Source organism: Leptonychotes weddellii, chromosome 8 (assembly GCF_054177405.1).
Source record: "Leptonychotes weddellii isolate Sample4059 chromosome 8, ASM5417740v2, whole genome shotgun sequence".
NCBI lineage: Eukaryota > Metazoa > Chordata > Mammalia > Carnivora > Phocidae > Leptonychotes > Leptonychotes weddellii.
In genome coordinates, this window is record NC_138376.1 from 22559693 (window position 1) to 22581031 (window position 21339).

General features: G+C 46.4%; 2 protein-coding genes across 2 annotated transcripts in view; one reads left to right on the forward strand and one right to left on the reverse strand.

The window, feature by feature from the left end:
- Positions 1 to 345: 345 nt before the first annotated feature.
- PPP1R10 (protein phosphatase 1 regulatory subunit 10) lies at positions 346 to 17673 on the reverse strand. Its single transcript, XM_081827795.1, has 20 exons — positions 17578 to 17673; positions 16832 to 17355; positions 10560 to 10677; positions 9794 to 9880; positions 9520 to 9655; positions 8929 to 8980; positions 6452 to 6529; positions 6139 to 6312; positions 5821 to 5926; positions 5609 to 5721; positions 4932 to 5032; positions 4540 to 4687; positions 4304 to 4462; positions 3961 to 4207; positions 3720 to 3783; positions 3394 to 3588; positions 3170 to 3245; positions 2834 to 2947; positions 1883 to 2683; positions 346 to 1606 (listed from the first exon to the last, which is right to left on the reverse strand). Exons 3-20 carry the CDS (start codon positions 10664 to 10666, stop codon positions 1497 to 1499), a joined length of 2868 nt encoding a protein of 955 aa, XP_081683921.1. The 5' UTR covers positions 10667 to 10677; positions 16832 to 17355; positions 17578 to 17673; the 3' UTR covers positions 346 to 1496.
- Positions 17674 to 18159: 486 nt separating this feature from the next.
- MRPS18B (mitochondrial ribosomal protein S18B) overlaps positions 18160 to 21339 on the forward strand; it is a 6553-nt gene continuing 3373 nt past the window's right edge. Inside the window, exons 1-4 of the mRNA XM_081827536.1 lie at positions 18160 to 18296; positions 19448 to 19556; positions 19663 to 19760; positions 19889 to 19980. Of these exons, the coding sequence (XP_081683662.1) occupies positions 18219 to 18296; positions 19448 to 19556; positions 19663 to 19760; positions 19889 to 19980 (377 nt within the window). The 5' untranslated portion in view covers positions 18160 to 18218. The remainder of the gene's footprint in view (positions 18297 to 19447; positions 19557 to 19662; positions 19761 to 19888; positions 19981 to 21339) is intronic.

The window sequence follows — 21339 nt, forward strand, 5'->3', positions numbered from 1 at the left end:
GGCAACTCCACAGGGATGGTAGGTTCAACTGGAGGTGGAACGAATGTCCACCCACACCATCGGCAGCTCCAGTGATCTATGAAAAGCTGTTTCCCTAGGTCCCAAGGCTTGCTCAAAGAATGTTGACCCATGGGATTTACTCTGTACCTGTGGTCTTTTATGTTCAAAGTATTCCTTCACCAGTATCTCACTTAATACCCACACTGACCTCACAGCAGAACAAATGTTAGCTCCTCAAAGGGACTGAATAACGGATTCCACGGAGGGTTGTACTAATGTACTTAAGGCAGCAGACAATGGCTGGGTTTTTGTTTTTTTAAACAAAGAGCCCAAACACACTAGGGGTTAAATAAGCTGCTTCTCTTTCCACTGTTTATTATTAATGTACAAAATATACAAAACCAAAAGAAAAAAATACTCATCCCTCAAATCCATCGTGGCTCTAACCCAAGACCCTGCACAAAAGCCAACCGATCCACTGTTTTCATAGAAAACAAACTGATGCCGAGACCTGGGAAGGAGAGGGCTGGGGAAGGGCACGTCAGCTTGCGGCACCCACCCAGGAAGGCACCTGGTGGGACCCAGAGGTGGCTGACAGGGCAAGGGAGCTGGAGGCCTCGCACCAACGAGGTTCCAGCTGGGGGCAGAGCGCGCCAACTCCTGAAGGCAGTGCGTGTAGTGTGACTCTCAGGCCCAGAATGCGGGCAAGTTGATGGAAAGCTGGTCTCACTGAAGTGTTTTTACAAAGTTTCCAGAATGAGCTGCAGGCAAGGGCGGGCCACCACCCCCAGCCTCACCCGTGCCAGCTACAACTTCCACTGGATGCGGACGTGAATTGACCATCACTGAACCTAGCAGACCCATGATGCAGACCTGGGTGTTCACAGAAGGTTGCGAAGTCGTACTTGAGAAGGGACTCAATGGAAAGCCTGTGCCAGGGCAGAAGTGGGGAGGATGTGTTCCAGAACTCAAATCCAGCCTGATTGAGCCCTCTCAGTGCAGTGGGGTATCTAATACCCCTTTTACCATCTCCCCACCCCATGAGAAGAATGAACTTGGCTGGGATGATTTCATAAGTGCAGCTGATCCCGTGTCAGTTCTGTGTGCATGTGGAGGACCCACAACAGGAGAGTAGAGGTGCTCTCCAGGATAACCAGCTTTAGGTTCTCAGGCATAAAGGGTAATACTGGAAAGGGGCTTGGGGTTATAGGGCAAATCTCCTCAAAAAAATGAAGCCAACTGGGTCTTCTCTTCAGCAGTCCAGGGTACAGAATGTATCCAGTCTCTCTCCTCCTCAGACTGGAGGAAAGTATGTACATCAATGCGCACCAGTGATCAGAAAACCCCCAGCAACCCAAGCAGGTGGGAACTGAGGGGGCCGGCTCCTCCTCAGCTGGGGACAGGGGAACGTGGGCCTCACAGAAGCCATAACAGGGCGGAAGGAGCGAGGCTGCAGTCCACAGGGGTGTGTGTGGGTGGGGCAGAGGCGGCGGTCCCTAGGGCAGGGGGGGCCCATTGACCCCCGGGTGGTAGAAGGCACAGTTGTTCTCGTAGCGGCAGTTGCCCTTCATCATGAAATGTCGGCAAACAGGGCGGTTTGACATGTCTGTGGGAATGATGGCGGAGTCGTTAGAACACGGCCAAGAGGTCGATGCCACCCTCGCACGCCAACCCCACCCCGTCCACAGCATCCTGAAAACTATCTTTCAGGGGGACATGGAATCCTACGGATTTGAGGAAAGGGCCAAGGGTAGCAACTGCCAGGCATACTGAAAACAGGGTGATTTCATGTCTGGCCTAGCACACCCAGGGTAGTGATGCTCCCCCAAAACTTGCAGGGGACACCAAAAGCCATGTAGTACCGAGCAGGAACCATTCTCACCTCCTCCATGGCTGTGGCCTCCATCGTGCCCTCGGTGGCCCCCTCCTCCGTGGCCAGGGCCATCATGGCCACGGTGCTCATGAGGTGGTGGCCCTCGATGGTCATGGCCTCGGTGACCAGGGACATCATGAGGCCGGTGGCCATGGGGCCCCCCATGTCCAGGACCTTCATGGGGGCGATGTCCACCACTTCCACCCATGCTCCCACCAGGGCCTTCATGGGGGCGATGTCCACCTCCAGCACCCATTCCTCCACCAGGACCTTCATGGGGGCGATGTCCACTGCCTCCACCCATGCCACTGCCAGGGCCTTCGTGGGGGCGATGGCCACTGCCACTGCCCATGCCACCACCAGGGCCTTCATGGGGACGATGTCCCCCACCTCCACCCATGCTACCGCCTGGGCCTTCGTGGGGGCGGTGCCCACCACCCATGCCACTGCCAGGGCCTTCGTGGGGGCGGTGTCCACTGCTGCTGCTCATGCCCCCACCAGGGCCTTCATGGGGACGATGCCCACCACCTCCAACCATGCCCCCACCAGGGCCCCCTCGTCCATTTGGGGGTCCTCCTCCAGAGCGACCTCCTCTGGCCCCCCGGAAGGGAGGAGGAGGCGGCGGTTCACTTCCTCCTCGGCCACCACGGCCTCTGTGGTATGGTCCAGGACCTGGTCCTGGACCCCCCCGCATTGGGCCACCCCGCATGGGGTCACCTGGGCCATCCCAGAAGGGATCACCCCCTCGTGGAGGGGGTGGGGGACCCAAGAGACGTGGACCCACTGGCCCACCAGGGCCTCCGTGAGGACCTGTGAGGGAAAGAGAGACATTATCAGCTACCTGTTACACTCAGGGATGGCCCCTCCCAGCCTAAACCACCTCCCACCTTTGGGTCAATCCTACACGATTACCAGGCCAAAATTAAGCAGGTAAACCCATTCCAACCTCTCACCACCTACCTGGCATAGGTCCCCCAGGCCCAGGGGGGAAGTGTTGCATGGCCTTGGGGCCCCCAGGGCCTCCTGGTGGGAAACCATTGGCTATTGGACCAGGGCCTAAGAGTCCATGTGGCACTATTTAAAAAAAAAAAAAAAAAAAAGTAGAGCAAGAGGATTCTAGAAGAGGCATGACTTCCTACTTAGATGTGCCTCTGGCCCTCTCAGACCAACTTGGCAGAGCAATGCTCTGTCCAGTCTTGCCCTCCCACCCAGCGGCAATACCCCTGGCTTCCCACTCACCCCCAACTCCACAGTAGGCTTCCTCCCCCAGGCCCCAGGGCTGGCCCTGGTGATTACCGAGCATCTGCTTAATCTTGTCTGAATAGTCTGGTTGCTTGAGCAGTTCCTCTGAAGGATGACTATTTGGGCTACCCTGTGAGGCAAGATGATTAAAGAGCAAGGTCAATAAAATGCAAGGCAGAGAAAAGAGCCAGATGAGGAGGTAAGTGAGAAGATGAGTACTGGGGTAAAAAGAGAGGCAGATTCCAGAGACAGTGGGAAAGAGAAAGGCGGGCTCATACCATGATGGAGGTGAGGATCTCTTGCACATTGATGCCTCCTCCTCCAGGACCCTGGGGGCTCTTCCCAGCACCCATGCTTCCCATGAGATTGGCCAGGACAGGAGGCAACTTGGAGCCGCCTGCCCCATCAGGTGAGCCACCAGCTCCTCCAGGCTCCAGGGTCTCAATATACGGGGTCTCATCCATGGAACACTCCTGCAAGAACAGGAGAACAATCAGGACTAACTTGAAAGAATGAAGAGACATTCCATTTGAAATGGAAATGAAATGTTGAAAGACACATTAAAATCGGTCACAATCTCCATCCCCACATAGCGTGTGCTCACCTCATCTAGGGGGATGAGCTTCGGGGGGACAGGTTCATAGGGCTCAGGATCAGGTTCATGAGGACTATTAGGAATGCCGGGAAAAAAAAGAATGACAGTCAAATTATTTATTCAAGCCCTCACATTCCCTCCTAGCCTCCACCTGCATCTTAATTACCCAGGGCATGTTCCCCTCAGGGGTCCAAGCACTTAACACGAACATGGTTCATGCCGCCCAGGGTGGGAACCGTGTTTTGCTCACCTTTCCTTGTTCAGGAAGAGCTCCTGAAGGATTCCTTTCTCCCGTTCAGCCTGGATATATCGCTCCTGGCTGTTGCTTCCAGGGGTGACAAGGGGTGAGGGCAGAACCAGGGGCCGCGGGCATACCCAGGGCACCTTCTCCTCCATGTTGTCATGGCTCAGACGCCGGGCCGTCTCAAATGCGTGTCGGTCTGACAGTATCTCTCGCTTAGCTGCCTCGCCAAAGTCCTTGATCTTATTCACATTTACTATTGGCAAGGAGAAGAAAGAGAAAAAGTAAACACAACCCAGTCCTTTTTAAACTCTCTATACCCACTTTCTACACAAGAATCTTGACTGCTAACCTCGTTCAGTTTCATCCAGTTCAAAATAGAAATATTCTCTCAGTTTGCCCTCCTCAGGCCACGTCACAGTCTTCCTCTTCCTGCCTTTCCGGGTCAGCTGGCTGGGATCTCCAGGACTCTCTACTGGCTTTGCATCCAGTGCTCCTGGCTCCAAAGAGGCTGTAAGCAGGAGAGGTTTCAGACCCAGGTCCTTCCTTTCAGAAAACCCCCAAACCTGAACCAATTTCTAGACTTACCTGTATCCATGAGCTCTGGGACTTCAACAGGGGGAACTGGGGTGCCTGGGCGGTCTGTGTCCATAGCCTCACAAAGAGGTGCTGGTTCTGGGGAAGAAGGTTTGGCTGTGCTTGGTTCTGTGCTCGTTTTCCCTTCAAATGGGCTTGGCTATCGTGAAAGAAAAAGAAGTTAATGAGCAGACATGAAAGCCAAGGTTAAGGTAAGGCAATTAGTCCAAGGTCCTGGACAGGATCCCCCATGAGTTCTTATAAAGTAAGACTCTGCCTCTCATACTGCCGACCCATCCCCATCCCAGTGGTTGTCCTCCCCAACCACTCCTAGCTGCTGAGCCCTTCCTTCGACTTTACTTTTGACACCCTGTCACGTGACACCTACAGCCCAGGGCTCAAACCTTGGCAGCTGTAGGTGACAGCACCTTCTTCTTCTTCTTAATTTTGATGCCTGGAACAGGGGCTGAATTGAGCGCATCCAGAAAGCCCAGGCCCTCCATTGCTATAAAAGGAAAAAGCATAAAAGGGAATCATCAGACCTCTTTCACAATCCTATTCCTATAGACAAAGTCTGGGCAGGAAGTGGGCCAATGGAGACCCTGCCCCAACTGAGGACATAGTAAGTTCAAGGTGACCAGGAAGCATATGCTGGATTCACACAAGGAATTCTTGTTATTCTTTTGTTTTTAAGTAATCTCTACAAACAGTGTGGGTCTTGAACTCCCGACCTGGATAAAAAGAGTTGCATGCTCCTCCAACTGAGCCAGCCAGGTGCCCTTTCTTTTAAAGGCAGGCAACTCGAGGCTCTGAGTATGAATTGGAGCTCAGGTAACTGAAGAAGCCAGCCCCCGTGGACAGGACAGAATATCCCAAAGCTGGGAGTACCCCTAAATCAGTCACTGAATAGCACACCTCCATACCTCATCTCTATAGTTACTTTTAAGTAATCCTACGAAAGGGGAGCTCCAGAGGTGCAAAAGTTAATTAAGACACCAAGAAATCCATCCCCTACCACCCCCCAACATTCATTCCCATGAAGAGTTTGCTCCCAAAGTGCATTCCTCCACTTTAGACTCACGCTGTGGTGGGATGATCTTCACTTTGATCTCTTTGGTGGCATTCGGTGTGGTGTTCAGTGGCTTGTATTTCTTCTCTGCAGGAGGTGCAGCATCTCCTGGAGCAACTGTGGTGCTGTCAGAAGAGGAACCATCAACATCTCTGACTCACCCCTTCTTTCTCCCTCATGTCCACAGACCTAACCCATGCAGAAACCCAGGTGGTGGTCCATACCTCTGACGCTTGAGGGGGATGGGTTTAAGATTGTACTTGTCAGAAACTACCACGGCACTGGCATTCTTCTTCACAGGCACCAAAGATGGGGTCTCCAGCTCTAGCCCTGTGGGAAGAAACATGCTGTTGGGGTTGAACTCACTCCCACTCTCTTAACTCTTCCTCCCTGGTCCAACCCTAAATCTTCATCTAGCCCAAGTTTCACCCACCAATCCTAACCTCTTCCATGTGTGCCCTATCATAAATCAGCTATTCTACTACAAGGTCCTAGGTGTACATCTGCCCACAGACCCTCCCAAGACCAGCCAACAGCCCTACCAGTGGAACGGAATTTGGCGTGACTGGGTGCCGTCGTTCGGAGAGACTTCGGCTTCTCTTTCTTCTTCTCTGGGGCCTCCTCAGCCCGGGTCTCAGCCTTCACCTCAGTCAAGGGTCGCTCAGGAGGGGTGGTTCGACTCTTCCCCTCTTCTTTACGTTTTTTCTTATCTTTCTCTGTTATGAAAAAACAAAGTAGAAAAGGATTTTACTTAAAGAGAAAGACTGTCAGAGGTGAAGCAGGCTAAAGACACTTGAAGGCCGTGTCCCAGTGGGAACGAAATAAATACGAGGGATAAAAGACTAAGGAGCTTACCAGCAGGCTGGGTACTGCTCTGGGAGCGGATGACAGCCATCCAGTCACTGACAAGGACTGAAGCCAATTTCCGGAGCTCTGCAGGTGAGAGTATAAGGGGAAATGCCTAAGTAGCTAAAAACGCTATTCTTCCAATAACAGAAAATAGAGATGTTTAAAGATATACTGTGAAAATCTATGTAAAAAAAATGTAACCAAGAGTTTTAAGAACATGACATAGGCTCACAAACCAAACTCTTCAAAATAGAACAATGAATCACACAGCAGTCTTCCATTCCAATCCAACCGGGGGGGGGGGACGACATTAATTACATACATAGTACATTATAAAAACCACATCAGTGTTAATAAATTAAAAGAAACCGACATCAGTTTTTTACATAGATCTCATGTGGCTGTTATAACTTGAAGATTCTTATTCCTCCTTCACAGACAGACAGCAGAATAAAGATCAGAGTCAGAAAGCTAGGAAGCTGCAGAATGAAGCCAGTGCCGAACTAAAATCAGGAAAAAGGCAGGCAAGGTTCAAGTACCTGAAAAGCTAAGAACAGTATCACTCTATGTTGTCCTAAAGGCAAACCAAGTTTCAAGGAGGCAGATTTAGATCCATCTTTTTTTTTTTTTTTTAGATCCATTTTACAGAAGATTTCCTAAGCCACCTTTCTTCCTAGAATGCTACTAGTGATAATGGCTTAAAAAAAAAACAATTAAGTGTAGCAAAGGCGAAGAGCTTAAAGCAGACCACTTCAGGGATGGGGAAGGCTTTGTTTATTTGGAGAAAAAAGATGGGTAGAGAATTTAAAGATAAAGGATAAAATGTGTTTCCAAATATATAGAAAAGAACAAAAACCTTTACAGCTCTTGCCTTTCGTACTTGGCAAATAACATCTCTTATCTGTGGCATCCATCCTCTTGCCAACATTTCCACTTATAGACTCATTTAATAATGAGATTGTTGAAAACATTAAACCACAACTTTTCAAATACACAACTACCAATTTCTATACTTAAGGCAACATAAACTCCAGTGCATCCCCAATACAGGGATATCCTAAACCTTTTTGGACCACTTGATACTATGGTCTATTGAGACTTTAAGGTCTATAAGGAATGTACAAATTTCAGTATTCAAAGAAGTACAGAACAATTAAACCTATATTCAAAGGTGGCAGCACAATTGAGCTAACTGGAAAACAAGGAACACTATACCCGACAATAAAGAAACAAGAGATGAGCAATGATTTAATAGGACATTCTGTAATACGTGTTACATTACAAATTATTATTCAAGATACTCTGTAATGTCACAAATACAGAAGTTGCTCAGTATCTAAAAGGACCTAAAACCGAGAATGAATACAACTAAAAGAACAGAAAGCTAGAGAATGTTTTTCACTTAAACACTATGAATTAAACCCTTTATCTTGGTAAATATTCCCAGTGTTTTCTCCTACAGCTAAAGGAACTTCAGATAGGCTTACCCAGGCCTACATGCTCCTTCCACACCAAACTGCCAAAGCCTCTTTCCAAAAGGACCTAGCACACCATTCCCTTTAGACAAAAGAGTAAGCCTGTATTCTGATCAGGGGATTAGCTCCGCTAGAATACTGCTCACCTGTGGCACGCCAGTGTCTTCACTAGTGGTTTGTGCCCGGGGTATAAACCCTTTTCTTCACTAAAGAAAAGGCTGTGACTTTCTGGAGCCAGGCCCTGTCTTTAAGCCAGAACTGTATGGCCCTTGCCAAGGGCTCCAATACCCTTTGTCTTTTTTTTTTTTTTAAGATTTTTTTTTTTTTATTTTTTTATTTATTTGTGAGAGAGAGAATGAGAGAGAGCACATGAGAGGGGGGAGGGTCAGAAGGAGAAGCAGACTCCCTGCCGAGCAGGGAGCCCGATGCGGGACTCGATCCAGGGACTCCGGGATCATGACCTGAGCCGAAGGCAGTCGCTTAACCAACTGAGCCACCCAGGCACCCCTCCAATACCCTTTGTCTTAAAAAAAGAAAAACTCTGTTGCTACCAAAGCTATGATCTACTCCAGCAGTCAGGATTCTTTCTGCCTATGTCCTAAAGGAAAGTGTTTATTGGTACAACTATATGTCTATTGTTAGGAAAACACACACTGAGGGTCCCAGAATATGCTGTATTTATTTAGAAAAACAAAAGGAAATGATAAGGACACTCTCTTGGATGACACTATTATTCTCCAAAGAATTTTAAGTGTATACCTTTTACACCAAGAGATATTAAGAATCAGCTTCTTGCTGAAGTATAGGATCTTGTCTTACATTCAGTAGTAGAGAAATGGACAAATCCCATTTGGAATTGAGAACAGGAAAGGGTGACAGGTTAGAGAGGCTCAATTTTTAAAAAAGGAAAGTAAAAGTGAAGTAAGAAGGAGTGACAGGGCAGTTCAAGGATGGGAGTGAGACATGAAAATAACAAAGAGGCAGTCATGAGGAAGGACTGGCCCCTACCTTCATCCTCACTTGACTTGCTCAGCTGCTTCACCAGTTTGGCTGTGTTGTTCTATGAGAGATGGGGAGAAAGGTTAAGTACAAGGAGGAAAATGAGTCGTCTCGGAGCTAAGAGCTGCACAAATTCATGCACAGTTTCTTTTTTGTGAGACTTTATTTTTAAGCCGTCTCTACACCCAAGCGTGGGGCTCAAACCCACAATCCCAAGATCAAGAGTCGCACACTCCACCAACTGAGCCAGCTGGGTGCCCTGCCCACAACTTCTTAATAGTCCCTAACTGCGGCCACCACTACTGTAGTACTTTACCATTTACAAAACCTTTGTAGGCACAATCTTAATCCTTAAAACAACCAATGTAGATAGGTACAATCATTCCCAACGATAGACAAGAAAACTGAGGCTCAAATACCTGAACTGCCCTAACCACACACCTATTAATGTACATAAACCAAGTCTTCTGATACTGAATTCCTGTTTTTTCTACCACTCTCCTGCACAGGCCCAAGAATGCAACCACATCAGAGTCCGTGTATTTTATCTATTAGGCTAAAGCAAAAAGGAAGCACTAGTGTTGTAGAGACTTAGGGTACCTGCTTGAGATGGTCCACAGTGAGCGGGAGGTGCTGCAGGGTCAGCAGAATTTGCTGCAAGAGGGGAATGTTGTTGGTTGTCTTTGAATAGGTCAGCCAACTGTTAAGCAGCTTGTAGCCACCAACATCAATAAACCTGCAGACAGGTAGGAGAATCTGTAATGCCCTTCCTGGGTTTTGGAGTGCCATGTCCCATACTCCTAGTCCCCCATGCCTCCCCTCACCCACCTTCTAAGTACATCTTCCCAGCCCAGCCACCCAGATCCCCACTTACTTGACCAATATTTCTGGTGACTGGGTCTGCAGGAGAATGTTCAAGTAAGTGCATCGACTCACCATCTTTCGTGCTTCCTTCATCAGGCTGTAGGAGAGAAATTAAGGTTAAAAATGGAGCAAGAGGCTCTTCTTTCAGCAGAACCATCTCTGATCTGTGGGAGTGCCTAAAAATCCCTGATGACTTGGGACTTTGCCACAGAGTGGGAAGGTCACACAAGCCTCTCGGGGGATGGGATGGATCCAGAGTGAAATGGAATCCTATGAGAAGATGGAAGACAACTGAGGAGACACTGAAGTCTGTGATCTGGGGAGGTGAGCATCACTGCTTCCCTAACCCACAGGCCACACTTGATTCTGCTTCCCAATGAAGTATCCTAGCACTAACAGCCATCCATTTGTAGTCTGTTCAGGACTGGCTTAGTCTTTTGCCTTCCCCTGGGAAACTGGAGGATCCCTGAAGGAAGACAGCAGTTTGGGTATATAGAATGTGATCCAAAACAGAACCAAGAATTCTGTCACCTGGCTCCCCTGCTCCCTTCCTTCCAAAGCGTGACTTCCTCGAGACTGTGGATATCCAAACCCCGATTCCATTATCGCGAGGAACCAAGGGATCACCTTTTCCTATCTAAAATTACTGGATACCAATCTTACTCCACTGACTCTTTCCCCTCCAAAAACACTCATTCTTGTCAGTCTTACTTATAGTGGTATTACAATATACAGTATCCTCTGCTCACAGTGAATCCAAAGATAAGCAGACTCACCTGAAGATCTTGGAAATCCCATCCACCGTCTTGACTTCCCCATCTCGGTTAAGGAAGCTATCCAGGCCCTTGAGAAGCTCTTTGGGATCTATGGGACCCGAACCCATGATCGAGGTTTCTAAGACAAGGACAAAATAAACCCACAGAATAAATGGGTGGCAACGACAGTCCCACTATACCCTCTAATAAATTCCATTTCTACAGTTGACAAAATTTTGTGACTAATTTTTCAATCTATATTCAACTACACTCACCATTTTCTAGGTAAGAAAAAACCAACCATCACTACCACAGAGGAAAAAAAGCCCTGGCAAGTTAAGCACGGTGTTAATACAGGACTCAATGGGAAGACAATTAGACTGGAGGACTGGGCAGCACACCTTTCTCTCTCCCTCCCAGTTACATCCTTTCTAGATAGCTGAACTTCACTAAATTGTTAGGGCTGAGTTGAGTTCCCATAACAAAACACTCAACATTCCAAGGTATTTCTGCTTATTGTTAGGTCCTATTTCTTCTTGGCTGCTGATAAATAAGCTTGAAAAAAAAAAGCCTATAGCTTGATAAGAACTGGGACAATCTTGGACACTTGGGCTAAATGTCTTCTAAGATTAGTCAGTTACTTTTTATCTTAGTCTATTAACAGTCACAGTCACCTCAAGCAGAATATGCTCTGTTTGCACCAGGAGACAATCAGCTAAAGTGGTAAGTGATAAAAACTTGAAAACATAATCTTTCCCTCAAGAGAGTTGTGGGTAGCTCCCAGAAATGGAAACAAATGGATATAAAGAAAATCAAGCAGGTACTCCTAAGCCGTGAAGAGAACTGTCACTCATTAACCAAATACTGCACAAATTTTTATTGTTTTAAAGTTAAGACTGCTTTGTAATTTCAAAAGCAAAGATGTGCATTTGATTACTACTCCTCTCCAAAATCACACTACCATCCAAGATCCCCAAAAGAAAGGCCTGAAATTAGAAACCACGGAGCCAAAATAAATGGAATAAAACTGGAAGCTGGAAAAATGCCATTAAATTTTAAGTAGCTACTTTAGACCAGGTTAGAAAAGGAGCTCATTAAAAGCTAAACTGCTGTTATAGAATAAAGTGTGAAGCAATTTCTAGGCCAAAACCCAAGGTAATTTAGAACCAATGTGGCTCTGACTGGGATTTTTATGCCTCTAAACACAGGCTTCTGAGAACCGAAAAAGAAAGCTACCTCAGTAATATTTGCGTTTGGAATGTAAGGTTAATGCTGGGTAGAAAGGAGGCAAGAAGAAAACAATTTCTTGCCTTCTGCTTATAGTACAGATAACAGACATGATCCCAGCAGAAGGGTGGGAAAATCAGTGTTTTACAAGCTGTGTTTTGTGCAGAAAAGAGAACAAGTTTCTTATAAAACAACAAAAATTTGTTCTATTTGTTCTCAGACAAATCAAAAAAGAAAAACAAGCATAACAATCTCAACCTTTTAGTCCTCCCAACAAAAAGGCCAATAAATTTCTAAATAGACAGGCCCTAACCACCTAGGGAAGCAGCAGCAGAAGCAGGGAAGAGGCTGGTGCTTGAGCTCTGTGGGCTGAATACGGAGAGGAGGTAAAAAACGCTGAGGTGGGCAACTCTGGGTTAAGTGTGCTATTGCACCTGCTGTGGGACCTCCACAGGGACGGGGAGAACCTGCGGTCAGAGGAGAAATACTGAAGTAGAATACTGGATAAGATTAGAAGCCCATGGGCCAAATCCACTGAAGTGCGGTGATTCTTACAAAGACAGACACGGAGAGAAAGGCATTCCTCCCATGTAGTAAGACACCACACAGGGATATAATATAGACACTATACCAAGAGATACATACACAGATACAACAAAGGGATAAAACAGACTTCCCATCTATTGGAGATTGGAAAAGCAGTGAGTGAGTCCAAAGTAATACATATCATCAGCAACCACAATATACACAATGTGACAAAAATTAAATTAACATCACTTCAAACCAGCACCACCGCCCCCACCAGGCCAAATACTGCTGACCCGACTGATTCACACCCAGAGTAGATATACATCACCTTGGAGAACTACCTTTTGCATATCCAAGTACGAGCTGAGCCAAAAGGACTGCTACCCCTACTTCCTTCAGAAACTCAAAAGTGTCACCTGAGCTCAAATGTTCCTCTTCACGTAAGAGGGTGGGAAAGAAGAGAGAATAACCATCCCCAGAAAGAGACCAATGAGTACAAAGCTAAATTCTGTCCAGTGCCCTCTGCTAGGAATGGGACCCAGGGACAACTTTTTCATTCCCATTTACAAGCAAGAATAGTCAGGGGAAGCTAGAAGACAAAGCAGAAATGTTAAATATTCATTCCCCACTAATATTTTTCCTATAATTTATATTTTGGAAATACAATTAATAGAACTAAGTTTCGTCTCACAAGTACCAGTCGAGACAAAATGTAAATGGGTTTTTTCATGGTTTTCCTAAAGGCAAATTAGTTGACTCATTTAAAATTAAGGACTCCAAGTGTCTTACAACCAAATTTCCTTACTTCGCAGTCAGTACATTTTGAAAGAAGCTACAAGGCACTCAAGTGGAAAGGGATGAAGAGCCCAAATTCCTGGCACAGGCCTACAGTGGAAAAGGCAGAGTTGACCAGGGAAGGAGGGGCAGTAACCAAGTGTCAACATTACCTAGTCCTATCTGGAGCCTGGAAAGAACGCTTAAGGAAGCTTTCTGGAAGCAAAAATAATCTAGGGCATGGTATGTTTGCTTTTAATTTCCTTGAAGATAGAACATACAGAAGGGGTAGGGGGGGAGGCGAACCCCCCAGCCTTATCTCCACCTCGTCCTACGCTGTGCGTTCCTTCTCATGGAGGATTTTGTAGAGATGAGCACTGCTGACACACACAAGGCCCTGGGGAATGTTCTACATTCCTTACCAGAGAGAAACTTCAAAGTTCTTAAGTGACACCAACTCCTGCCTCCCAAAGGAGTTTTACTTGAGAGTTATTAAATTAACAGGGTGAAAAATATCTAGCTTGGTCAAAGTTACTCCATACCCATCACCAAGAAAAAAGAACTTAATTGGTTCAGGACAAAATCCCTATGCAAATTGGAGCCCTTTTAAAAACAATCATTAACACTTGTAACAAAGGAGGAAGGAGTCTGAATTTACCTTAACTTAGAAGCCTTAGCACTTCAGGAAATGAAAATGCTTTGTACCTGACCCCTGACATTCCCCTTCCTTTTCTTAGGTGTTTGAGGTTATGTCCTAATATGACTCAGTGGACTGAATTAGGTCTCTCAGGTGATGCACGAGGTCTTACCTCTCCTAAGGAGTAAGCCCCTACCCCTCAAACTCACTTTGAAAACCTGGTACAGTGGTACAGTGATCTCCCCAAAACCTTATCTGACTCTCAGTGAGAATGTACAATCACTGCCCCCCCCCCCAGCCCCAGCGATCCCAGAATATAACTGGCCACAAACTACAAGGATCAGGTTCTCCGAGGTTCTCTGGATGGATGTGGTTTCCCTAGAAGACCTTGTTTCCCCATCTCCCATGTTAAGGAAGATCTTATTAATCCCCTGTTCACTAGAGATCAGGAACCCCAATGGGTGGAATATTCAGCTCCCAAGGAAGGTATGCTGCAGAGGCACAGGGCAAACTGCTTAAAAGATAAAAAACTTGCGGTCAATAGACATGTGGAAGAGTCCCTCCCACCCAATCCAGAAGTTTAAGTACTAATTTGAGAATCCGTACCCAGCAGAAAATTAGCCCTGAAGTCTCACCAAGTCACCAAAGGACAGCTGTACAAAATGGCTTTCCAATTCTGCCTAGAACCTCCACACTTCAAATCAGGACTTTAAAAAATGAAAAGTATATGGAGAGTCTGACAAAGATTTGACTTTGAAAAAGTTGGAGGAAGATAGAGAAGGGACAGGACACCCAATACCACCCTCAGATTGGGCATGGCTTGAACATGCACCCATTGCAAAAGCACTGCACGAGTTAAAAAATGAAGAAGACATTATTCTCCCATTAATGTTTTTAAGGAATTTCTTTCTAAAGGGAAGGAAAAAGAAATTCAAAAAAGGTGGCTCTTTGGAAAAAAGAAATGAAGGTTGTGAAATGTAATACCAGAAAGGTTTTGCTTACCAGACACCGTAGCTCGCATCCCCCTGCCTTGAGTTTACAACTGCCGCCTCCTTTCCTATTCACTTCTCATCCTAGTACCAATGTAGAGGAGCTACGCAACTGGAGAACGTGATACAGCACTGAACACAAAGAGCTTATCCCCAAACCCAGAGGTGGGAATAAGGGTGATTTAAAAGGAAGTCCTGAAGTACCCACCCTCCCCCAGTCTCATTATACAAAGCGACCAAATGCAGGCCCAAGGACTAGTTCCTGAGCAGCAATGGCACAGTTCAGTGTCATTAGGCCCCATTTGTCTATTCAAGTCACTTTCACAAGTCCTCCTTCCCCCACTATCCCCCACCACACAGATCTACATACACACAGCTCACACACACACCCCACCAGAAGGCTCCCAGTCTTAAAGTATAGTTGGTTTGACTGGTTTTCCACCCCTGGCAACTGAAGCGGGGAAAATTTCCAAGCAGTTGTGATGAGTGAAGGAAGGTGAAAATAAAAGCAACAGGCTCTGATTGTTAAATATAAAAACTAGAGCTGCCCAGGAGATGGACAACTTCAAGACCTAATTCCTATAAGCTTTTTCCTCTTAAGATTATAAAAGATATTCTAAAGAAAAGGTCTTTTCCTGTCTAGCAGCAGCGTGCACAGGAGTCCAGAAAGCATCTGCTCAGGGGTGGAGTTTCAAGAGGGTGGAGAGGAAGAAAGCTGATTACATCACCTTTCCATGCTGCTCCTCCCCCTTGACCAAGTTTCTAGGGCGGCCCTAAGCTCGGGATGGCAAAAGAGGGAGAAAAAAACAACAAAGAAGCAGGGACGACGCCATTTTGTAATGGAGAAGAGGAAAACTTAAAAAAGCTATCCCGGCACTGCCGGCAGCTAGTTACAGCAAAAAACACCCTTTTTCAGTAAAATACCCCAAACCAGCACCCATCCTGAATGGTCTTTGACCTAATTTGAGTAAGAGAGTTGTGAAAATAAAACCAATTAAAATATTTAAAAGAACAACTTTCTGCGGGGAGGAACTGAATTTGCAATTGAGGTTCAACCTGCTACCATCGACCACCCCCATCCTCCCTATAAAGGGAAAGGGGGGAGGATTTGGACCCCTCTCAACAAATAGGGTTGAGGTGGGAGGACAGGAGAAAAATGGGCCAAGAAACAACCTGCAACGCCGCTTGGAAGACAAAAGGACAAGGAAAAGTCGCCATATTGAAGCAGGGAAGAAAAAAATTCCTTTTAACGACACAAATCTTTTAGAAAGCTAGCATTCAATTGCACTAAATGGCTTTTAAAATTACTCCTGAATTCCACATTTCCCAACCTTTCCACCCCCTATTAGACTGTATTACCACCCACCAAAACGTATCAAGTTAAAATGTTAATCACTTTTGCTCTTAAATAACCTATGCAACCTGCAACAATTACAAAACATTACCTCCCCATTATCTTGTATGTACTGGCACTAAGATTATATTTTGTACTGAATTAAGTGTCTTGCAATCTTTATTCCTAGATTGCCACCTATTTTAACCACACAAATATACCCCAAGCAAATTACATTAAAATTGAGAGGATTTAACAATCATTTAAAAAGTCATAGCCAGCTATTATTTCTCTGCCCATCTCCTTACCCTGCAATCTTTATGTACAGATTGCTTATTAATCTGGCAAATTGAAAGGCGCCCTGCTTGTCTCACACACAAAGAAGTGGGACTTCTGGGCCACAAGATCCACCATCTTTTGTATGTGAGCTCATTAACCCTTTTGAAGACTGCTAACAAGAGGAAGTTAACCATTCCTCCTTATAAAAAGCAAACACTTATGGCTTTGGCAGTCTGGAAATTGGCTGGATTACGAAGGGTTAACCATCAAAATCCTCACTTGCTGGCCCTCCCTCCACCCTTTCCTTTCCTGCAGCAGGGCAGGAAGGTAGGTGGTAGGGGAGAGAGAACAAGACTGTTTAAGACCAAAGGCCCTTTTTTAATGGAGATTAAGTGACCGGCTTGGTCCTTCTCCAGTTCTCTATTTTGTTCTATTGGCTCATTTCTTCCTCTCATTATTTTTGGTTTCACAACGGGAAACGTTGATTTCTTGTTGCAAGGCTGGTTTTGGAAAATTCGACACTTACTATCCAATTTTTTTGCGACGTCAGCACCTCGGGCTCAGGGGGGGAGGGGGTTAAAATTTTGGAGAAAAAAAATAAAACAACCAACCAGGACCCAAAACTCAATTATTTGGGGGGCCTCATTGGATCAAAAAGTCTCTTAAAAAAATGAAGGCCAACTCAGCATTCATTTTCCCCCCACCCAACTCCATTTAGGGAGGGGGGATCGTAGAAAAAAAGTTCTGAGTGGATTCAAAAAAGTAAACGCTGGATGAGTGAATTTGGGTGGGTTTGGGATGGGTGGGTGGTTGATTATTTTTGAAGTTATGTGGTGACGGTCCTTCGGCCACAGATTTCAAGTCCCATGCAGCGTGGGCTGGTGGGGTGGGCAAGATAGGTGGGAAGGGGCAGAAGACACAAGTGGTTGGGCTGGTGGCTGCTGTTTTCCCTTTCCCCCCTCAGGATCCTTTCAAGGGCTTAGATGGTGCTGCGGCTTGTTTCTTTTTTTTCCTCGTGGCCGGCCTGTCTTTCTCCGAGAAAATTCAAACCTGGGATAAAAGGAACACAAGGGAGAAAGATGTAATCAATACGGGTTGCTTTAAACACCCTAAGTACCATATTTGTTGTCTCCGAACACCTCCATGTCCCATCCCGAACACAGCCGCCTTCTATAAACCATGGTCCTTAACAGAACTCATGCCTAACCCCTGCCCCAGTCCAACGATCTTAACAAAACTTTACCCTCCAACCGACAAAACACCCAAACTTACCTCTAAACGAACCCCAGAATGGCGGCTGCCTGCTCGGGCGGAGTCTTTTATACCCAGACGCCGCCCAACGCGCCCAAACATGCTAGTGAAACGCCCTTGTCGCGAGACATTGTGCGCGAGGCGTGAATTCATTGGCCAACCCGAAAGACAACTCGCTAGCTGATTGGCTATCCTTCCTTCACCTTCGCTCAGCCCCTTCCCCCCAGTACCTTCTTCCGCCTCCTTCCTGGCCTCCCCCAAAAGCGCGTGACCGAAGAGCCCAGCACCTCCCTTTCCTCTGCTTCCACCACTTCCGTCCTCGAGAACACTTCTCACCCTGGTTGGTAGAACCGGGCCGGCGCATGCGCATTGAGAAGATGTCGGTAGAAATCTCCTTCAAAATTGCTTAAAACGCAAGCTCTAAGTATGAGATCTAGAAGTCGTAGTGACTGGTTCGAGAAAAAGGCAATTTTGAGGCCGAATTCGATTGTGACGCAGTTGAAATTGGCCTCTCCCCACAGCCCCCCCTTTACGCTTCCGTACTGACGCAAGTGCGCGGCCGCCTCCCGCACTGCGGGCTCGCCCTTGGCCCTACCCTAGCCAGTTTCTTGGAGCATGCGCAATTGCCTTTCCGGCCTTTCCTGCCTTGGGCGTACGTCAAGATGGCGGCCTCCGTATTGCGTTTATTGCTGAGGCGCCTTCCTAGCTTTTCGCCCTTCAGAGGTGCCTACGGAGTTCAGGTAACTCCTTGGAGCACATTTTTGTACAACCGCCACTTAGTTATACTTTCTCTAGGTCATCGCTCCATTGCTGGGAATCCAGGAGTGGAGACTTTCCCAAGTGCTTATTATGCCTTGGCTGTCTAGGCAACACTGCTTCTACCACCCTTTACCTTCCCCTCACCCTCCTCAATACTGCGCGGATTTTTAATCCCCGGCCAAGGGAAAAGAGTTAGATATCCTTTTCCACGCTACCAACTCGGCTAAAAAATTAGGGGAAGGATTGGGCCTCTTGGTCGTACACAACCAGCTCTTAAGTATGCATATAATGTCTAAATGTGTGATGCCCTGGAATGTCCTTGAGTTGAGGGACACTAACTTCTACCTGCTGAGCTATCTCCCGGTAAAGCCAGAATATGTTCTCACGACCTGGGGACCAGTTTCTTAGCTCTCTTTTTCTCACTAAATTAGTTTTGTTTGTTTTTTTAATCAGCGCATACATGAAACCTTAACTTAGTCCTTTAGATTGAGGTTTCCCTCCAGCCTCATGTACTCACCACACTGGAGGTTCTTGGTAGGGCAGGATAGGTTCTTGGGGTGGGCACGGTGAGATAGGAAAGCTTTCACAGCTGTCACTCCCTAACAGTGGTGACAGGGGTCACTACAGAGTTAATAACAGCCCTGGTAGCTTTAAAGCTAGCGTTAGGACTCAAGTTTGTTCTGATCTGTGGAATGTTGACCTTCAACTTTTGTAAGGCTGGGCAATTCAGTGATTCAGGGTTCGATTGGGTTGGAGACTCACCTGTCATGCATCCTCTCCCCACCAGACATCTTCCTTCCAAGAAGCTAGACACCCTCCCTTTTCCTTTCTTCTCCCTTTTCTTAGTACATCTTCAAAAGCACGAACACATCATGTGTGTCTTCTCAAATAAGACTGCTTCCCAGTCATCTATCCTAGTTACCCTCTCACATTAGCTTCTCCTTCAGGATCCACTCAGAGACAGAAAGAGTGGTTGTTGATCTAAGTTTTACCCTAAGAAAAATGTTACTTTCTATATATATTCCTGCTATATTCCATTAATACAATGGGCATGTTCTCGTCTCTAACATGTGGGCAGTGAAACTATCAGGTCCTTTCCTTGAACTCCTTTTCTCATTTTTTGCCTTTATAGGTTCCCCTCCAGACTCTTTGCACCAAAGGCCCCCCTGAGGAAGATTCTTTGTCCCCAGTTCCCATAACCCCTTATAAGAATGAACCCTGGAAATATCTGGACTCAGAAGGTACCTCTGAATGGGAAAGGGGAGGATTATGTGGAGTCTGAAATAAATGGACAGAGACACTTCTACCAACCCCACCAGGAATAACTTGTGTGGTCTTTCATTTCAGAATACCAGAACCGTTATGGTTCTCGCCCTGTCTGGGCTGACTACCGTAGAAACCACAAAGGTGGAATACCCCCACAGCGGACTCGAAAGACATGTATTGTGAGTTTCTGAAGGTGGTACATGGCTGGAATGTGGAGTGGGGCTGGACACCATAGTGACAGTGGCGGTGGCACTTTTTCTCACAGGACTTTGAACATTCTTCACCTACTAGTTTTTTCTCTCCACAGCGTAGAGATAAAGTTGCTGGGAATCCCTGCCCCATCTGCCGGGATCACAAGCTGCATGTTGACTTTAGGGTAAGGACAGTCTTTTTTCCAGGGTAAGGATTTGGAGCGTCTTTGTAGTGCTAAAGAGATTACCATGGGTGCCCCGCTCTTCTTCATAAATTAGTTTAGCACCCCTACAGTCCATTTTGCATTGACTTTCTAGTAGTATAAAAACATTCCTCTTTGCAGCCTTTTGTCCTCTACTGTGGCTCATACTAAATCTTCATTTCTTACCTATGAAGTTTACAGTCTAAATTGCGAGGCCAGAAAAATGTCTATTTCTAATGGGGGAGCAATATCCAAAGGTTCATTTATATCTTTGCAATCATTGGCAAGTAGATTGGGTTAGTTTTTTTCTGAGGTTTTTTTTTTTTTTTTTTTTTTGAGAGAGTGAGGGAGAGAGAGCATGAGCGGGAGAGGAGCAGAGGGAGAAGGAGAAGCAGACTCCCTGACAAGCAGGGAGCCCAATGTGGGGCTTGATCCTAGGACCCCAGAATCATGACCCGAACCGGAGGCAGATGCTAACAGATTGAGCCACCAGGCACCCCTAAGGTTTTGTTGTTGTCGTTTTTAAATTTTTGTCATGTTGATGTTTGGTAGCATACCAAGATTTAAGGCTGGAGGGCAGATACATGAAGCCAGATACAGAGTTTATTTTTCAAAAAGCGTTTATTGCAAGGACGGACAGGACTTGCTCCTTGAAGAGTTCACAAAGCATGTAAAAATAGTGATGGGAAAAATGCTCTTCTGAGCTTGCAGTAAAGGTATTGGAGCAGAAGCTGAATGATTGGTCATCAGGGGAGTTGGAAGGAATTCATATATCAGTCAGCAGATTGGGGTGTCTGACTGCTCTCAGGTCCCTTCTGACATCACTGTACAAGGGTCCCATAGATAGATAACTTCTCCATTTCAACTGTGTATGATTGGTTATAAAAATAGAACAGGCACCTGGGTGGCTCAGTCCGTTGAATGTCCGACCCTTGATTTCGTCTTAGGTCATGATCTCAGGGTTGTGAGAGTGAGCCCCTCATCAGGCTCCATGCTCAGCGGGGAGTCTGCCTGAGATTCTCTCCTTCTCCCTCTGCCCCTCCCCCTACTCACACATACACATACTCTCTCTCAAATAAATAAATCTTTAAGAAAAAAAATAGAATGGGGCGCCTGGGTGGCTCAGATGGTTAAGCGTCTGCCTTCGGCTCAGGTCATGATCCCAGGGTCCTGGGATCGAGTCCCGCATCGGGCTCCCTGCTCAGCGGGGAGCCTGCTTCTCCCTCTGCCTCTCTCTCTTTAAAAAAAAAAGAAAAAAAAATTAAAAAATAACCACATGATCCATCCATTCCATTTCTGGTTGCATATCCCAAAGAATTGAAAGTAAGGGCTCAAAGAAATATTTGTACCCCAGTGTTTACAGC

Coding starts and splice junctions, on each gene's coding strand:
- PPP1R10 (XM_081827795.1), bottom strand. CDS start 10,666: ATGGGTTCGGGTCCCATAGATCCCAAAGAGCTTCTCAAGGGCCTGGAT. Junction 3,589..3,719: donor AGCTCATCCCCCTAGATGAG/GTGAGCACACGC, acceptor CTGTTCTTGCAG/GAGTGTTCCATGGATGAGAC. Junction 1,607..1,882: donor AGGCCACAGCCATGGAGGAG/GTGAGAATGGTT, acceptor TCATTCCCACAG/ACATGTCAAACCGCCCTGTT.